Raw genomic sequence first — 18,950 nt, 5'->3', positions numbered from 1 at the left:
TGTTTTACTTGAATCAGACCAAAGGATGAGTCTGTGATAGTTTTGAATTTTGGTGCACTGTTTAATTTAGACTTTTTTAGTCTGTATTTAAATAGTTACACCCTCATTACTGCGGTGACTCACAATCGTCACCAGCCACAGGCCTAAATTATAAAACAATTAACAAACCAACAACATGTATTTATTTTATTAACTTCTTGATCCTGTTCTGTGTTGGTCTCCAAGCTCAGGTCTGCAATAATCATTCTAGTGTTCTAAAGGCAGTAGCATGATTTGGTCTTCAGTGGAGAATGAAGGGAGAGGGAGTGATCGTGTTAAACAAGTCTCTAAATGGCTCTCCAGTGCTCCTCCGTCAGAGCAGTATGATTTACCAGGGAGATATACAAGGGATGAGTCAGTGCTGAGGAGGCATCCCTGCCTTTGTTCGCTATGAGCTTTCAGTCAAATCCATACAGACAGACTGTAGACAGAAGCAGAGAGAATGACCTGCGAAATATGGACAAAACCCCATACAGCACTCACACTTCCAGAAGTGTCCAGACGGGCCCTGAAATCACTAAGGATCACTCAGTGCTCAATCAGGCGCTCAGTTGGGCTCACATGGAGACGTCATCCAGCAGATTGAAAATACCTTGATGTGACATGGATATTTACACTAATGTTACCCTATATTTTAAAAAGTTAATTTTTAATTTTATTATTTAACTATTCTAATTTTTAGATTTTTTTAAATACATTTTTTCTTTTAAATGTATTGTTTTAATCATCTTTTAATTATTTTTAATGGTTTTAATTTTCGTGTTTACTGTTTTTAAACAACTCTTTGAATGACAGCAGTGCATGAAAGGCGCTGTATGAATAAACGTGGCTCAAAATGAAAATTAAGTATGTTGAATATTTTTTCATTATTTTTGGTGCATGAAACCTTGTTTTTCTGGCGTTGACCTGAAAAAGAACATGTTTTTGTTTGTATTAATCAGCATCCCTTCATGAAACAAAATGTCAAATTTTTAAAATAACATGTAAACAAGAATAAATAAAACATTAATTGAATATTGAGTTTTTGCCGATGTACAGGGATAAATCAGCTTGAAAAATCTCTTTCAGTGAAAAATGAGCGAGGAAACCATTATCAGTTATGGGTGAAAAAGTTGATTATACTAAATACTGATTAAATGGATATTAATTGAACTAAGTGTAGTGTTTATGGAGAAAAATATATTTTTTTAACTACTCTTAGATGGTTAAACATGCATCAGGTCTTTTTATCTGACCTCAGCATCTCTAAGACACTAACGAACGATATTGCTCTCGGTGTGATGTGTCACTGGTTGTGAGGCGTTTGGTGGATTGATGTTCTTCTCTGTTCTTGTGTGTTTGTCTCTCTCAGCTGGAGAAGAGCTGAGGGACGCTTCGCTCTGGAGAGAGCTTCAATCATAAGCCGCTGGACGTGGCTGCAGGCGCAGATATCAGACTTGGAGTACCGCATCCGCCAGCAGGCCGACATCTACCGGCAGATCCGCAACAGCAAGGTTAGCCAGCACTCAGTAGAGAGGGGTGTGTGTGTGTGTAAATATAAATATTCCTGGTGAAATATTACTGTAGTAAAAGTACAGGTGTTCTCTAAACCAGCACTTCTCAAACATTTTTAGTCTGAGGCCCATTTTGTGGATAGTAAGTGGTACTTGAATCTAATAAACTGAAAGAAACATACTAATTAAACCTTACTAAATACAGATACATCTTCAAAGAGATTTGCAGCCCTCTCAGCATTTCCATAGAAAAAAAGATGTACCCACAGGATAATGGGATAAATAAAAATCCACCAATTGAAGAATGTCATGTTCACTAGTAGTGGAATAGCAGAACTAAGAACCAGCCAATAAGAGAACAGCGTGGCTAAATATCCAAATGTGGGACCATGGAATGGCTAAAAAGCCACCAGTAGGAGAACTGCATGGCAAGCAATCTACTAATAGGAGAATGTCATGGCAACAAACCCATCAATCATAAAAAGGCATGGCTAGAAACCCACCTATAAGAATCGTGAATTAGTAAGGACTAAAGTGGAGGGTATGGAACACGTGTTTTACGTAGACTTGATATTAATGTGTTCAAGAATTTTCTACACATAGAAGAAATATCAGTGCTGTATTAGGAGTAATGCAGCAATATAAATGTGTTTTCCATCAAACGTCAGCTGTGATTCCTCTAAAAATCTGTCTAGGATTGTTACAGATCGAGGCACAGTATCGTAGAAAGAAGCTCTTTAAGTCTACTAGTACAGGAAGGAAGGGGGAGAGGGAGAGAGGAAGGAAGGGGAAGAGTGAGGGAGTGAGAGAGAGGAAGGAAGGGGAGGAGTGAGAGAGAGGAAGGAAGGGGAAGAGTGAGGGAGTGAGAGAGAGGGAGGAAGGGGAAGGGAGAGGGAGAGAGAGGAAGGAAGGGGTAGAGAGAGAGGGAGAGAGAGGAAGGAAGGGGTAGAGAGAGGGGGAGAGAGGAAGGAAGGGGTAGAGAGAGCGAGAGAGAGAGGAAGGGGAAGGGGGAGAGAAAGGAAGGAAGGGGGAGAGAGCGAGCGAGAGAGAGGGGTGAAGGAGGGGAGAGAGCGAGATGTAGTCAGTTTTAAACAGCAGCGCTGTAGCAGGCAGATGGCGACAGTGTCAGCACTTCTGAATCAGCTGGGAGAGTATCTGTGTTTTAGAGCCACTTGGAGGTTATTTCTGTACAGAAGGTATGAGAGCCAGAGCAAACAGAGCGCCAACCTCGGGGGGACTGCTGAATAAATGGAGCCCTGGCTCGTTTACTCGCTGCTCTTTTCTGTGGTATGAATGAACGTGTTCATGTGCCTTATAATTGTGCGCTGCTCTAAATGCATGGGTTTACATGATCAACATAAATGTTTCCATTGTAATTTTAAGTGAAGTGAGATTAGTGTGTAGACTGTTTACATCCCATGTGTCAAACACAAGGCCCACGGCATAATCCGTAGCTGGTCAAGCTCCGTATTCTCACATGCCTTTAACTTCATACACACAGTTTTCACTGCAAACAAACACGTGTTTGTGAGATTGAGCGGTTCTTTCCATCTCTGAACTATGACTTTAGTTTTCTAGTTTTTTAGTTTTTTAGTTTACTTTTTGACTGGGAAATCGTTCTCTGGCTGCTCCGCCTTCTGCCGTGCTGTGGCTGTGCTCGTTGTGATTGCTTACAAGCTACTCGTAGAGGGGGGGGATTGTGTCATGTGACTATGTAGTCAGTTAGGTCCAGTTAGAGAAAATATCCATAAGCGAAGGTCCGGAACATCATAATGTCTAACTTGCATATGATTCAGTGCCATATACTGTTTACTGAAGTAGGAATACCAACATCTTATACAGTCAACAACTGGATATCAGATCAAATAAAGTACAATTCAGTCAAATTTCAACAACATTTTCTGTCAGTTTTCTCTTTTTAGAGCACGACATATGAAATAACTTCCCTCTGACTCACTTTATTCTCTGACTGCTGTTTCTCGCCTCGTCCCTCCCCTTTGTGTGCGCCACTCATTCGAGTCTCAGAGCTCATCTTAATGCACAGGTCTGATTGGATGAGCAGCATCATATGTGATATTTACAACACATACGGTTGGTCTGTGAGTCTCCCGGACTGCTAAAAAGCCGTACTGTAAAGGCTATAAAAATTACGCCGATTAAAATAAGACCACCCCCTAGAAATGAAAGTTTATAGGTTACAGGTACAGGTCCGTACAGGACAGCATCTGGGGCCGGACTTGGACTGCAGTCCGTCTATTAGTGACCTCTGATATAGTGGAAGTTCATATAAGCTCTTCTGCATCTCTGAAAATCTCCAGTGATGCTCCAGGTTGTTTGACTTATTGCAGTGAGGATATTTTAAAGGGTCCATGATGTATTTGAAATCGTTGTACATCCTGTTACTGAATATCGGCACACATTTACTAACTAACTAGTGTTTGACAGAGAATCCTTCTTCCTTTTGTTCACATTCTTCTTCATTGCTTCTAAACTTGGGAGGGGGGGGCTCCACAATTGTAACAAGCACACATTTTACTCTCTTCTCTGTGAACATTGTCATTTCAAACCCTTGACATCTAAATTAAAACATTTTTTTTTGCTCAGCTGATTTGACGTCTTCACATGACTGTGTTTAGTGTCTCAGAGATGTCTGTTCCTCATGTCTCATTGGCCCCTCCCACCCAGGGCTGCGTGGAGCTGGGAGACCCCATCACCTCAGGCCAGACCAGGGCAGAAAAGGTGGAGCCTCTGACCTCCAGGAATGCTGCAGAGAGCCTCAGCCAATTCAGCAGGTCTGGAAACGCTTTCTTCCACAGGTAATGACGGCTGGAGGGTCAGAGGCCTAATTAGGCAATTAGGAAATGTTCCCTTTGGCTGAAAGGACTTCACATGCACTCACATTTAGATTTATTGCATTTGGCAAAGGCTCTTACACAGAGTGACTTACAGAAGTGCTTGTTACTTGGGAAGTCTATCGGTAAAGGGCACATATCCTGTCTTTTCCCCTGTTATGGTGTTTGCCTGGGTTCACATAAGAAATGCAGTCATATTGAATTTTTCAAACCTATCTTTTTCCCTTTAATTTAAACGTGCTGCTGCTGTTGTACTTTTAAGAATGATTTATGTAAATGAGCTCTCAACCAGCTGCCTGAGCTAAAATTCTCATTATAACTTAATTACTCATTTAACTAAATTAAATGCTTTGGTTTTCATGTGGTCACAAAAACAGTTTAAATCAAGATTGCCCTATTTTTAAACCTATTTTTAACAGACTAGACTGCATAATTACCTGATGTGCTGCAGCAGGTTTTGAGGTGAAAATAGGGAACAAGAAGTGAGGGACGTGAGGGGTCTGCAAGATTGGAGTTGGGCCCTTTTATTATAATGGTGGACAAGAAGGTGTTGTATGACTATTGTTGTATATAGTTGAAGCATTGACAAAATTGTGCATGTAAATTGTTAAAATTTAAGTGTTAAAGGAATAAAATGTTTTGCATATATGGGCTGTTTAGATATTTTATAAACCCTCAGATTTATTGCTGAGCCATCATTGTGAACACCGGCCTCTGAAGTCAATAAAAAAAGAAGTAAATTGTGTTTCCCGTGGTATGGGCCCTTTAAGTTTGTGGAAATAGGGCAGAGTCTAAACATACCCTTGAGCTAAGACTGATGAAAACAGCAGCCAGTGCGCATATATATGCACGTACATCGCTGCTGTCGTATCTCCATTTTTGTGATTTTTAACTTTCTGACATAGTTGGGAAATATCCCTCCTTTGCGTTGTGTGTAAAAGTTCATGATGAATGGGCCAAAGAAACGACCCAAAATGATTTGGAAAGACGTCTGGTTCCATTGACTTGCATTAAAAGTGAAGTATGTTTTTTCCCTCTCCCGTAAAGTTAAAGTGAGCTTGTGTTCTGACTAGTGTGTGTGTGTGTGTGTTTATGTATGTATATGTGTGTGTGTGTGTGTATTTATATGACAGCAGAGACGTTTAAAATTATATATATATAATTTTAAACGTCTCTGCTGTCATATCACTCCATCTTTGTAAACTACTGCGTGGCTCCCGTATCATTGTTTTACACGGACTGTTATAACTGACGCACTTTTCATTGATTTATAAGGAAACGCGATTTATTTTGCTCTATATGGCAATGGCGGAAAATAAAAATACCGATGTGCGTAAAAGGCCGATAATGTATAAAGTGTGGGACCATGTTACGCTGCGCAAGGCGTACAATGTAGTGCAGTGTATACACTGTAAAACAGACCTGGCCTACCAGAACAGTACTTCGTCAGTGCTGCAGCACCTGAACTGAAAGCATCCTACGTGAACTGCACTTCTCCAAGTGGACTCAGAGCCTCTACAGCGTATGTTTACTATTGCTAACTGATATGAACACCAGCGCTGTTGGAACGTACAGTTTGTAATTATTTGTAGCCCGTGTTAGAAGTCGATAGTGACCAGGCATAATAAGTAGCAAGACAGCAAATGCACCAAGATCTCTCATGTAATTTATCTCTCCTCATCTCTCCCTCCCGCGTGCGCACGCACGCTCGCTCGCTCACTCACTCGCTCACACTCACTCACACTCACTCATTCACTCTGGTAGGTTACATCTCAAAACACTTCTTCCCCATACATAAGGTAGTAATAATAAATGCAACAGATGGACAAATTAATTTATGACTACATTCGCTATACCCTTTTTCCTTTTTTTAGACAAATAGATTAGCCAGTGTTTGTGAAGCTGTATTTCAGTTTCTTTCATGTACATCATAAAAGTTTCACAGAAAGGTTTAATAAATGTGCTTAGTTCTGGAGAAAATAAGCCAAAGGTTTTAAGCTTTGATCTAGTAGAAGTGTTGTTTGAATAAAAACTTTTGTGAGGAATAACAGCCAATTGCTTGCTCATTTTAAGAGACCTTTCATGTTGCATAACACACTATCGATATAGTTGTTTAAAAGCACAAAAGTGTGACAGAATACTCGATTCCAAAAATATTCAATAGTTGCAGCCCTTTTATATATATATATATATATATATATATATATATATATATATATATATATATATATATATATATATATGTGTGTGTGTGTGTGTGTGTGTGTGTGTGTGTGTGTATGTATGTATGTATGTATATGTATATATCTGTGTGTGTGTGTGTGTGTGTCTGACAGACGCACATTCTAATAGTGATGCTTTGTAGCACTGAGGTATTATTTTGCTGATGGTTGTGTGGTTGGCTCTCGTGCAGTAGCATGGCTGATGTGACAGATGCCAAGTCCTCTTTGGGTCCTGACAGTGGCTACACGGCTGCTCGTGTTCGGCCCCTAATCAGCTGTAAACGACGACGCCTCGTCCAGCCCAGCACAGTCCAGAACCTCAACAGCAAGGTGGGCATACAGCTTCTTACATACAGTACTGTGCGAAAGTTTTGGGGCCCCCAAGACACATTTTGAAAATCTATTTATTTGTGTAGTTTGTGTTTGTTTGCTGAGAAAAGTCTTAATGTTTAATAAATAAAATGTATAGAATATTAAATAATGATTCCAGCTTATATAGTATATATATATATGTGTGTGTGTGTGTGTGTGTGTGTGTGGAATCATTATCAACTCCTGCTTTGACCAATCAGTGCTTCAGTAAATTGTGCTCATGATGTAATTGATGATATTAACAAGTCTCTGTGGCGGCTGTGAAGGTGTCAAGGAAAAATATGTTAGTTTTTATTGTTTTTATGTTTATTTAATTATGAATATGACTTTATTGTAATGTATATTGTGATAAACTCGCTGCTGAGGTCAATTGTTTAAACATTTGCTTAGATGCCTAAAACTTTTGCACAGTACATAGAAAACAATGAGCTTCTTGTGTGTATCTCTGTATCAGTGCTGCGCAGTATTCATAAAACTCTTAACACTGTTTTACAAGCACAATAGTATCAGATTATATTTCGGTTAGCATTAATAAACTTAATGAACTCTTGCTTCCTGTGCCCTGGTACTCTAAGCTGAAAAAACACCTTACAACCCTGACATGGCCTGCTTTGACTGGACAGTTTTGTTCTTTTTAACACTGTAAACGAGACGTTTTTGAGAACATTTTAAGAAAGTAAACTTAATAATTGTTCATTTTTGTGCATGTTGTACTGAACTGATCTGAAGCACCCAGCAAAATAAGGGGCATTTTTAGCTCAGATAGAAGAACCTGAGAGGCTGCTGTTAACTTACTGAGGTTCCCGTCAGGTGAGGTTTTCACCACCTTCCTCTAATAACCTGCTTCAGCAGGGCATGTAATTTACACCACAGAGAAGTTGCTTAAACAGGAGAAAGTAAACATGTTTTGCTAAGCTAACTTTGTTTTATATGGTTTGATAAAGGTTCTTGATCTAAAACGGTTAAACTTAGCATGTTGCATCTTATATGCAACTTTCCTTTTAAACTGCGGTTGTTATTTGGCCGATATAGTTGAATAGATATATTAATACAGGTGTAACTGTTCACCCCTTTCACAGCTCAGTTTAGTTCTGGACCAGTTTGCATCACCTTTCAGCTCAGGGGGGGGATGTAACCAACTTTGTACCTCAGATTTTTGTAATCATTATTATGTATATCTTTACCACATGTAAGTGAAAAATGTAAACATCAGCAAGTAGAACAAAACAAATTGGAATTAAAAAATGTAAACATCAGACATATTTTAAAGATAACATTACAAACATCCAGCTTTCACTTTGTTTCACAGGTTTTCTTTTCATGAAGAGAAAAGCTGGTAGAACAGCCTGAGATATTCAGCTGTTTGCCATAATCGCTGGCATGTCAGTCACTTCATGATTTGCGAGTGAAGCCTTGTGCTGCTGTAGAATGTTATAAATCCAGACAACAGGATTGATGGATGAGCTACATGTTAGAAGAAAAATTATGAGACACTTTTCCTTTCATGCATCTTAAAACCATGAATGGTGCAGTTTCTGACATACAAGTTGATGGACATCATGGTAGATGCAGTCATTGATACTAGGGCTGAACGATTTGGGGAAAAATATTTAATTGCAATTTTTTCGACTAACACTGCAATTAAATTTTTTCTTTCTTTCAGTTGAGATGCAATTTGAATTATTTTAGCCAAGAAGACCGGAATAGGTTTGGTTGCCTCTGATTGTTCTAACTCATCTATAGGCGTTTGACAATCTCTATTAGGTTGAATTTCCCCTCTTAAAACTGCTAATGTACACACTTGAAAAAGATGGTTCTTCATGGGTTCTTTAGTAAAGACAGTGCTTCTGTATAGAAGCGTAAACGCTCAGTTTTTTGCATGCTTAACAAGTTCTCTGCATGGTCAAATGGTTCTTCAGATTGATGGAGAATGAGCTGAACATCGTTCTATATGGCACGTTTTTGAAAAGGGTTTTTTGTAGCACCAAAATGTTCTTCCATTGTTACAAGCTTGACCTCGCAGCAATACCAGAACCCAGAACCATATACGACACATTCTCCATCAATCCGAACCATTTCACCATGCAGAGAACTTTTTTAAGCATGTAAGTGGTTGAGTGTTCATAGTTCTGTAGAATATTGTCTTTCGTTTTAAGGTTGAAGACTAAAATTTGGGTCTAAAAATTGCACTTAAATTGCAGTTTTGATATAATTACTATTATTAAGTTCATACTAACGTCGTTTGGCTCAGACCTATTGTTTGGCAACAGGGACACGTCTATTACAATGACTACAATGCCGCCATGCATAGGGTGTATGAATAAAATTGAAAATCAGTGTCATGGCGTCACACCCGTTTGTTATACTGGTATATACAGTATATCTCCCAGCACTGCTCTGTATGTGTGTTTACCGTAATGGGATAGGCTAAATTAAGTCCTCAGTGTATATATTTGTGTGAAGCAGTGAGACATTAACACTCTTCCTTCCTCAGAGAGTCACCTGTTCTCCGACAAGACAGTGTGAAGTCAGCGCCTCATGTGTGATGTGTGGAGGCGACCGCCTCCTGCCCAAAGCAGAACTACCATATGAGCGCCCTCTGGTGGAGAGAGCGGCCTTCTACGACCCCAGTCTCCACCACACTCTTTCCCTGCAGTCAGGTACAGACTCACTGAGCAGGACTGAGTGATGGTCCATCAGTAACAGATTAGAGGTGCCTGTTTTTCTGAAAGATGAATGACCAGCATCTCTGCGTTTCTGACCTTGCATCTCGACAATAAGATTTTTTTTAGGGTCTGTTGACTGAGATTCAGGGATGTTTTATGCAGAAATGTTTGTAAAACATTCAGAATAACATTTTAAAAGGCACCTATCATGGAAAATCTAATTTGTCTAGAATGTATAGATTCACGTTGATGTACTACATCTAGAACATATAGATTGTAAAACATAGATTCACACTGATATATTATGTCTAGTATGTATAGATTCACGTTGATGTATTACATGTAGAACATAGATTGTATAACATGTAGAACGTATAGATTCACATTAATGTTTTACGTTTAAATTCACATTAATGTACTGTATTTAGAACCTACAGATGCACCTTGATGTACATTTAGAACATATGTATCACATTTACGTATTTAGAATCTATAGATTCACATTGTCTTGCATTTACAACATATACATCAGTGTGAATCTATATTTCAAATGTACAGATTCACATTGATGGGCTACATGTAGAACATATAGATTTAACTTGATACATTGCATTTAGAACGTATACATTCACATTTAGTGAAGTCTATACTGATTTATAACCTTCATAGTAATATTTTTTGTGTCAGGCTTAAAAGGGTTAGTTACATGTAATTTAACTGTGTTTAATGTTAATATGGGGCATGTTGGCTCTTGGGACATTTCCGACACTCATTCCAGGATACCTGTTTGTGATTGCTTTCAAACCACATGCCTTTATTTCCTTCTTGAATCGCATGTATGTAGTTTAATGTATAGATCTCTTTCCCTCTCCCTCGTCAGATATGTCTCTCAGCGTGCAGCTCCAGAGTGTGTTGAAGTCTCACTGGCAGAGCCGACGCATCGAGAAGCTGAAGCCTCTGAAAAAACTCTCACTCAAACACAAGCTCTCCCTCTTTTCCTCCTCTACGTCACCCGCACTGTCCAAACACAAGTTCAGGCTCTCCAGCTCACACATGGCTGCAGTTAGTAAGTACCCCCTTCTTCTGTCTCTGACTCTTCTGATATCACAGAGAGGCTCGATGTAAACACCATCTGTAAATCAGGTCGCATGTTTTTAACCCTTAGGACCCAGAATGATGGGTCACTGCTAGTCTTCATACCTTCAGAACAGTTTAAGCTACAGACATGATGCGTATATCAGGACATTCAGCAGACCCGTCTCCAACTAGTTAGTGTGACGTCATCGAGCTGTGACGTCAGCAACAGTGAGTAATTCGGCTCGGAAAATCACCCAAAATTCTGACGATATTGCTCTGCTATTTGGCCTTCAAATTCCAACAAAGGGTTAAAACAGGGACATGATTCACACGTCAGATCACTTATCAGACTCTTGCTGTGTATCAAACTTTTAGCACTCAGTATGAATCCAAGAGGACAGAAAATCAATAATAAATCATGTCTGCCTTATTCTATTTATTTTTACTCAAAACTAACAGAATGAATCACCATCAGACTTATTGCAATTTCAGCGCACACTGAAAACACACAAACACTCCAGACTAACACTTCCTGAAAAGGTTTCTAAGGTGCAACTTGTTTTCAAGATCTCTATATGCAAAAAAATTGGAAAATTTAATAGGCTCAAATTTCTGTTAGCATTTACATGTCAAACAGTGGAATATTTGTGTAGCTCAGGATCTCCTGAAAATAACTTATGACATGTGTGACAGTCACATGTGAATACTTATAAATTGCAATTGTAATTGACCCAAAATGAAAATCCCACAAATTTTAGGGTTCTAAGTTGAAGTAATTCAGAGCGGAGAGATGCACGCAGAATGTTGTTAGACAAACAATCCCCAAAGAAAACTTTTTTTTCCAGATTTATTACTATTTTACCTTCATAAAAGCTAGAAGACTTGTGTGGGTTCACTGGTGGTTTTGGACAGTAAATAAAAAGGCTATATGTGTGTTGTAGTCATGGCAACCCCTGGTTCCCATCATCACCACTGTAAAGACATCTGAGTAATTAAGTTTCTCTACAGTGAATCATTTCACATCAGGCCACTCTGATGGATTTACTGAATTCATACTTTTTTCGGAAGTTCCCTTTCATAGTAAAGCTACTCAAAGCCATATTCACTCCATTCTCTTCTCTTCATTGCAGGGTTGTCCCGTCATAAAAACAGGTCTGATAAGTCACGGAGGCAGCAACCTGAGAACAGCATGCGTGTGGCTAAGCTTGACACACACGCCACACACACCATACACACACCCTGCAGGACGGAGCGCCTGCTGGACCGGAGCCTCAACCGCAAGAGGACCAGAGAGCCTTCGCTGGACAGAACTGAGTGTGAGTGCTGGAATGGGATGGAGGAGAAATACAGGATCTGTACTAAAGTCTGTAGATGCGCATTCATCCAGCGTTTCTTCTCAAAATTAAGGGTGTTAATAGGGAGTTTGCAACATGTGTTTCCACAGCCTCATAGGGCTTTTTTACTGCTCTGTTTAAGAAAAGATTAGATAAGATAATCCTTTATTAGTCCCACAGCAGGGAAATTCACAAGTTGTGGCTCCGCTGCTGAATTAGATCAGTAGGTAATAATAAAATAATCCTCCTTTACAGTAAAATAAAGCTCTGCTGATTGTTCAACACAGTTTAACAGTAAATGATCTTAAATGCTGGAGTTAATGTAGAACTGCTGATTCACCGTTAAACCCTATAGATCAGCGCAGGCTCATAGCAACACAGACAACATTCTCACCTAGCTAGTAGCTTTGAAACGGCAAAGAGAGAGATTTAATTTGGAGACAGATTAACTTATTTGCGTTTATTATCACTCCAGCTGGTTTCCTGATACATTTAAGTCACTTCTCATTCACCAGCTTTGTGTTCAGATTTTCCCGTTCCCGGGAAACTGGAAAAATTCAAACGAAGTTGGTGAGTGAGAAGCGATTTCAGCCTTTTAAAAAGTCAAACATTGAGAGACATTCTACAAGGAACTGCTCCACTTCTGAGGAAAAATTCCCTGCCGGAGATGCAATAAAAGCAGCTATAGTTGAGCTAAAGCTTAAAGCCGTGCAAAGTAAGTGCGTTATTATTCATATTTTTAGCCTTTACTAGAACTTTAGCACATACTGAGGTGTATTTGTAGCCAAGATGGTAAAATGGACATAACATGCTGTGGCTCCCAAGGTGGTTTGATTTTTGTAGAGAGGACAAAATGGCACTTAGGCATTAGTTTCTCATCCCAAAGGTATTGAATGGAGCTCCATCACTCCAGAGAACACAGCTCCACTGCTCCACAGCCCAATGCTGGAGGGCTTTATACCCCTCTAGCCCATACTTGGTTTTGGGCATGGTGACCTTAGGCTCATGTGCAGCTGCTTCAGAGCCCATTCTATTGGTCAGTGCTTTTCTATGGAGATTAAACACCTGTGTCAGCAGTGGGGGACCTTAAAGTAGCTGAATTTGCTCAGATGTTTAATTTGGGAATCTGCTTTGACGTTTCAGTTCATCTCTTTTTCTGCTGCTTGCACCACACAGCCCCGAAGCTGCCAGTTGACACCGGAAGTCCGTCTCCATCTCAGTCCAGCGTGCAGCCGTCCACCCCCACCTCCTTGAGCAGACAGTTGTCCCTCCCCACTGACAGCTCCACTCCGCTGGCCACCAGCAGCCAGGCTGGCTCCTGCTCTGTGGTGCGTGGTGTTTTGAATTTTCCTCATTAGACAAAACACTGTTCACTCTTCAGTCCATGTACAAAAACTGCTGTAAAAACGGCCCCTCTGGTGGTAATTTTTTATTTTTTTTATGGTGCCATGAAAACCAACCCATTTCCATCTGTTCAGCATCCCACAGTTTCACTCTGCTCATTTATGCTGATGTGAGAGTTTCTGCCTCTTTACTTTTTTGAATTAAGCACAATATATGGCAACCAATCAGAACAGAGCTTATTTAAATAAATATCTTAAAGGCACAGTAACAAAAATCGCTGGTTTATTTCTGTTTAAGATTGAGCCTCATTCTCCAATGTCTTCCTAAGATGGTTCATAAATGTGTTCTTGAGAAAGATCCTAAGATAAAGTCTACATCAGATTAATGACGTGTTCTTAAAGCGGAGAACCATTCTCACCTCTGAGTATGTGTAGATTCTGTTCTTCACTAAGCATCGATGAAGGTCAGAATCTCAGTGAAAAATGCTTAAGTGGGTTTTAGGAAGAAACTTCTTTGTAATAATGATTAGTGAATGAAGCTCAATGTCTTGTACTGTGTAACTGCTGCTGGAATCTCCTTTTGATTCATTTAACCTTAATTCTGTCTTCATCTCTGAACCCTCTGTGTCACACATTGAGCTGTATTATATGTTTAACAAGTTCTATACAAATAAGGCTGAATAATAATGCACTTGCCTCCGGCCCTGTTTTGTTTAATTAACGTGTTTTTGTTTGATTTTTGCAGCCAATTAGAAAAAGGAGAAGCGAAAACTCGTTTGACATCAACAACATAGTCATCCCTATGTCTGTGGCAGCAACTACCAGAGTGGAGAAGCTTCAGTACAAGGAGATTATCACACCAAGGTACAGCATTTGGGATTATGACTGCTAATCTAATGTTTAGTGCCCTGGCAATCGGTGAGACTTTTAATATAAAGAGATATGCAAACATGCCATATACATATTGGAAATGTTTTTATTATTTCTTAAGAAAGTATTAAGCATTGATTTTTAATAAAAAAAGCCCTTTATGAACCCACTTCTCTTTGGCTTTAGCTGGAGGGAGGTGGACGTCCTCTTCAGACCTCTCGACGATGAAGACGAGGACGTAGAGGTACAGCCGCGTCATTGTTTCCATACATTATCGCTCCAACAGACATTTGCATCCATTTAGGTTAATCTTTGTGCCGACCGCTCTCTCTGGCCGCAGGTGGAGGACATGTCGGATGCTGCTTTCGCGCAGCTCCATCAGAAGTGCGAGGATCAGGAGCGCTCTCGCTGGAGATGGACGGCCCTCGCTCCAGCCACGAGGAGAGGCAGCAGGTAGAGGAACGCTGATCTCTGCAGCTCACCTTAGCACTTCTGTGACAATCTATTTCACAGATTTAAAATAATTTTTAACTATTAACTGTATGGGTTATTGTACTTTTATGCCAGTCATTAAATGCAATAGTAATAGTAATTTTTAAATGTTTTTAATCATTACACATCATCTGTATTTTATTCAGTTTTACTATTCTGGCTGCCTTTTTTCTCTTTTTTCCCCTTTTTTCCATTATTAAAATCACACTTATGAGCTTCATTAATGAGCTCTTACCAAGTCAAATTGGGTGTATTTGAGCAGAGAAGCCATTTAAATGTATGAAGGTCAGAGATAAAATACTCCAGGATCACGATTGAGAACCAGTGTCATAAGCAAGAACTCAAGACTGTCCAGCGTAAATGTCCTTTCCCTTTTGTCAGACCTGAGCAGTCATTTTATTTAGATCACTGTTAAAAATTTTACTCAAAACATTCATGTCTTCAGTCTCTATAATCAGTATTGGCTTTACACCCCTTTCTTGCTCCCCTGCAGGTCTTATAAGTCTTTGGACGGCCGAACGACACCATCCCTGAGCGGGACGAATCCCTCAACCCCACAGCCATCGTCCCCGGACACTGGACACTTCCACCTGCTGCAGGACTATGGGCCCGTCCCATCTCCCCTGAGCCCACCCAGCCCTGATACGCCCTGCTCCCGCGACGCACATACACCTCACTCGAGAGACACAAACCGGCTCTACAGCGAGGACACTCGCTGCTCAACACCAGACTTCACCTACGAGGAGAGGGTATGCACCGATAATGTTCTCTATTAGTATTATTACTATTTATAAAGCGCTATCTGCTGATACTGATGTGATTTAGTCACTGAGAAAAGTCATTCTGTGAGAAGGGGTTGATTGTAGAGACCCTGATGTCTTTACAGTGGTGGTGATAGGAACCAGCAGTCACCATGACTGCAACACAGAAATTTTATTTATTATACAAAACCACCAGTGAACCTAAATGTCTTGTGTTGTACCACGGTGGTTGTAAATTATTTATTTATTTAACATACAGCGGTGTGCATATTGTAAAACATTGAGTGTGTTTACATGCTCTCAGTTAATCTGATCATAATCAGATTTCTGCAGTTATCTGATTATTCAAATGGTCTTGTAAACAGCACAGTCTGATTTCTTAGATCGGCATAAAGTCTAGAAATCTGATAAAGAGGCTGGATTTTAGCTCCGTAATCAGATTTCTCAGTGCTGCGAACTCTTACTCTGATTTCTTTCGGATTTCTCAGTCTGAGCATGTGAGAAAACAGATGGCGGTACTGGAAATAAGTGAGCAGCGTCGGCGTGAGCATGTAAATGTGTTGATCAGATGAGTGACACAATCTGATTTTCTGCAGTTATCAGATTATTAAGTGCATGTAAACACACTCAGTGTCTCAGACCTCAGGCTGAATTCATAACCATTTTCTGTAATAACTTTCTTTGAGGGAGCTTTTAGAGGTGAACGTCTGGTTCCTATCACCACCACTGTGAACAATTAACTATTTAATTATGTGGACATTTTGGAAGTTTGGTGGAGTTCCCCTTTGAGAATACTTTTTTGAGAAAAAAAAATTAGATTTTTTGCAATGTACAGTCTGTATGAGCTGTAATGTTCGTGTGGTTCGTCCCACAGATGGTCCAGCCGTGGGAGCACAGGAGTTTCCCGCTCTCGGAGGATCCAGCAGTGGAGCCAAATCCCGACAACGAGAAACTCCCACCGGGCTTCCGGAACAGACACTGCAGAGCCGCCTCAGAAAGCGAAGAATCCTCACCGTAACCAAGGCGTCCAGCACAGAGAGCCCCGCCCACGTACCGGGGACCATTAAAACTACACCCCTTTCTGGCATTAACCGAAATGAAAAACAGAAAAAAAACACGAACTCATACTAAATCAAACCAAGAAATATTAAAGGACTTCTGTTGTTTGATATTCAAACATCAGCCAAATATTTTCACAGTTTTTAGTGAATATTAAGGAAATCTAAACCTGTCTGAGGCCGTCTGTTCTCACAGGAACAAAACAAGTTAAATGTATGAAAAACAAAAAAAAAAAAGCATCCATAAATAATCTTATAGTCAGCTAAACTATGTTCTCGGTGTGGTATTCTAACCTGTCAGGTGAACACTTCTTAGCGCACTATGTAGCAGACTTCCAGGAGGCGGTTCTAGGCCGGAAGGGTGGGTTTCCCTGCTGACTAGTTTGTGTATGCTTGTTCTGTGGAGTGACGACCAAAACCAGACGGTTTTTCCCTCATTAATCTCAACTAATAAACGCATCGTTTATCTTCCTTACTGGAGGAAACGTCTTCAACTAGAAGCACTTCATAAAATGTCGGTGTCTGTCTGCATCTCCATCTGCACAGCATCTCCATCCCTTCTGCACTCGTTCAGTGGTCCTGTTTCTCTTTCTCACATCACATACTGATAAACCAGCCCCCCCCAAGCTCAAATACGTCCGTCAGACTGCAGTTAGAAACACTCCTCCTCTCTGAAGGAGGTCTTTAATACCACATCATGTAGAGCTTTTACAGCTGGGTTCCCAACTGAGTTTCCATGAGTTTCCACATCTTCGTCCTTTTTTACTTTCTCTCAATCATTTTATAACTCAGTGATCCGTTCCTTCATGCAGAACATCTCCCTCCCCTTGATATCCCTTTTACTCTCAGGTTCTACAGTTCTACAGGCGCCTCTCAGACGGAGCTTCTGTTCTTGTTCACCGTCTCCATTAAACGCAGCGGGTTTCCTTTCTGTCCACTCTGTCCTCTGGAGTAACTACTGGCTATGCAACTCATCGTTATGGTTGTATCATCTCATCTCCCTGTTGTGTCTGTTATTCAATCACAGTGCTTTTTTTCTCCATGGTCTTTTTTTCCTGTAGTTACTCGACAGGTTTCATTGTACGTTTTAATTGTTTCAGAAGTTGAATCATTTGCAGGAAAAAAGGCTTGTAAATAGTACCATTAAAACAAGTCAAACCCCTCAAATGAAGTGCCTGTCGTTACTGTTTGGGGGATGGAGCGATATGACTGATTCACACTACACACACCAGAATACACCGGTCAGGCATAACATGATGACCACGTCTTTGTTTCTGCACTCACTGTCCATTTTATCAGCTCCACTTACTGCATAGGTGCACTTTGTAGTTCTACAGTTACAGACTGTAGTCCATCTGTTTCTCTGATACTCTGTCACCCTGTTCTTCAGTGGTCAGGACCCCCATGTGGTGGATCATTCTCAGCACTGCAGTAACACTGACGTGGTCGTGGTGTTGTTAGTCTGTGTTGTGCTGGTCTGAGTGGATCAGACACAGCAGTGCTGGAGCTTTTCAGTGTCACTGTTGGATTGAGAATAGTCCACAAATCAAAAATTTCCAGCCAACAGCGTCCTGTGGGCAGTGTCCTGTGACCACTGATGAAGAACTAGAGGATGACCACAAGCTGTGCAGCAGCAGATGAGCTGTTGTCTCTGCCTTTACATCTGCTGAGTTTAAAAACTCCAGCAGCACAGCTGTGTCTGATCCACTTGAACAAGCACAACACCCATTCTGTTACTCCATATCGGCTCAACCTGAAGAAGAAAGACCCTCCTCCTGAAGACTTGACCCTTAGATTTGTTTTCAGCAGAGTTTGGTGATTTAACTGCTCCAGCAGGAAATCCTACTGTGCTAGAATGCAGACTTTCATGATAGGAGTTCACCAGCCAGGTTCTAGTGCACCAGTTTAACACACCTGATCCAGGTAATAAAGACTCAGGAGTATCTGAATGTTGGTTCTGGACTCTCCCAGATGTGAGATCTCCAGGACCAGGATGGAGCAGCCCTGTTCTAGTGGTTTGAGTTTTGGGGTTTGTTAGGAGGCTTTTTTCCAAGTAATTTTAGACCGTTTGTCCATTCATCATGAAATTTACACATTATGTAAACAGTAACAGGCGTTTTCAAATTAAGTCTAAAACTGAAAAACAACTAAATGGAGATACAAGATTTTGTTCTGACAGCAGTGATGTGTGTGTGTGTGTGTGTATACACTCACTGGCCACTTCAGTTGCTTGTTAACACAAATGGCTAATCGGCCAATCACATGGCCACAAACTCAATGCATTTTAGGCATGTAGAGGTGGTCAAGACGACTTGAAGTGCAGGCCATGCATCAGAATGGGGAAGAAAGGGGATTTAAGTGACTTTGAACG

General features: G+C 40.5%; 1 protein-coding gene across 2 annotated transcripts in view; it reads left to right on the top strand.

Moving 5' to 3' along the window:
- The window catches only part of kansl1a (KAT8 regulatory NSL complex subunit 1a), a 39,266-nt gene extending 21,520 nt beyond the window's left edge, over nt 1-17,746 (top strand). Inside the window, exons 3-14 of one of the 2 annotated variants that reach the window (XM_017720524.2) lie at nt 1,391-1,532; nt 4,218-4,324; nt 6,798-6,936; nt 9,473-9,638; nt 10,525-10,710; nt 11,852-12,037; nt 13,232-13,383; nt 14,144-14,262; nt 14,455-14,512; nt 14,609-14,721; nt 15,254-15,509; nt 16,396-17,746. In XM_017720524.2, coding sequence (XP_017576013.1) covers nt 1,391-1,532; nt 4,218-4,324; nt 6,798-6,936; nt 9,473-9,638; nt 10,525-10,710; nt 11,852-12,037; nt 13,232-13,383; nt 14,144-14,262; nt 14,455-14,512; nt 14,609-14,721; nt 15,254-15,509; nt 16,396-16,539 — 1,768 coding nt within the window. In that variant the 3' untranslated portion in view covers nt 16,540-17,746. Of the gene's footprint in view, nt 1-1,390; nt 1,533-4,217; nt 4,349-6,797; nt 6,937-9,472; nt 9,639-10,524; nt 10,711-11,851; nt 12,038-13,231; nt 13,384-14,143; nt 14,263-14,454; nt 14,513-14,608; nt 14,722-15,253; nt 15,510-16,395 lie in introns of both variants that reach the window. The other variant, XM_017720522.2, reaches the window with a different exon arrangement.
- Nucleotides 17,747-18,950: the final 1,204 nt, after the last annotated feature.

This window comes from Pygocentrus nattereri, chromosome 13 (assembly GCF_015220715.1).
Source record: "Pygocentrus nattereri isolate fPygNat1 chromosome 13, fPygNat1.pri, whole genome shotgun sequence".
Lineage (NCBI taxonomy): Eukaryota > Metazoa > Chordata > Actinopteri > Characiformes > Serrasalmidae > Pygocentrus > Pygocentrus nattereri.
The sequence above is the reverse complement of the archived record's forward strand: the minus strand, read 5'-3'. Positions and strand labels throughout refer to the sequence as shown.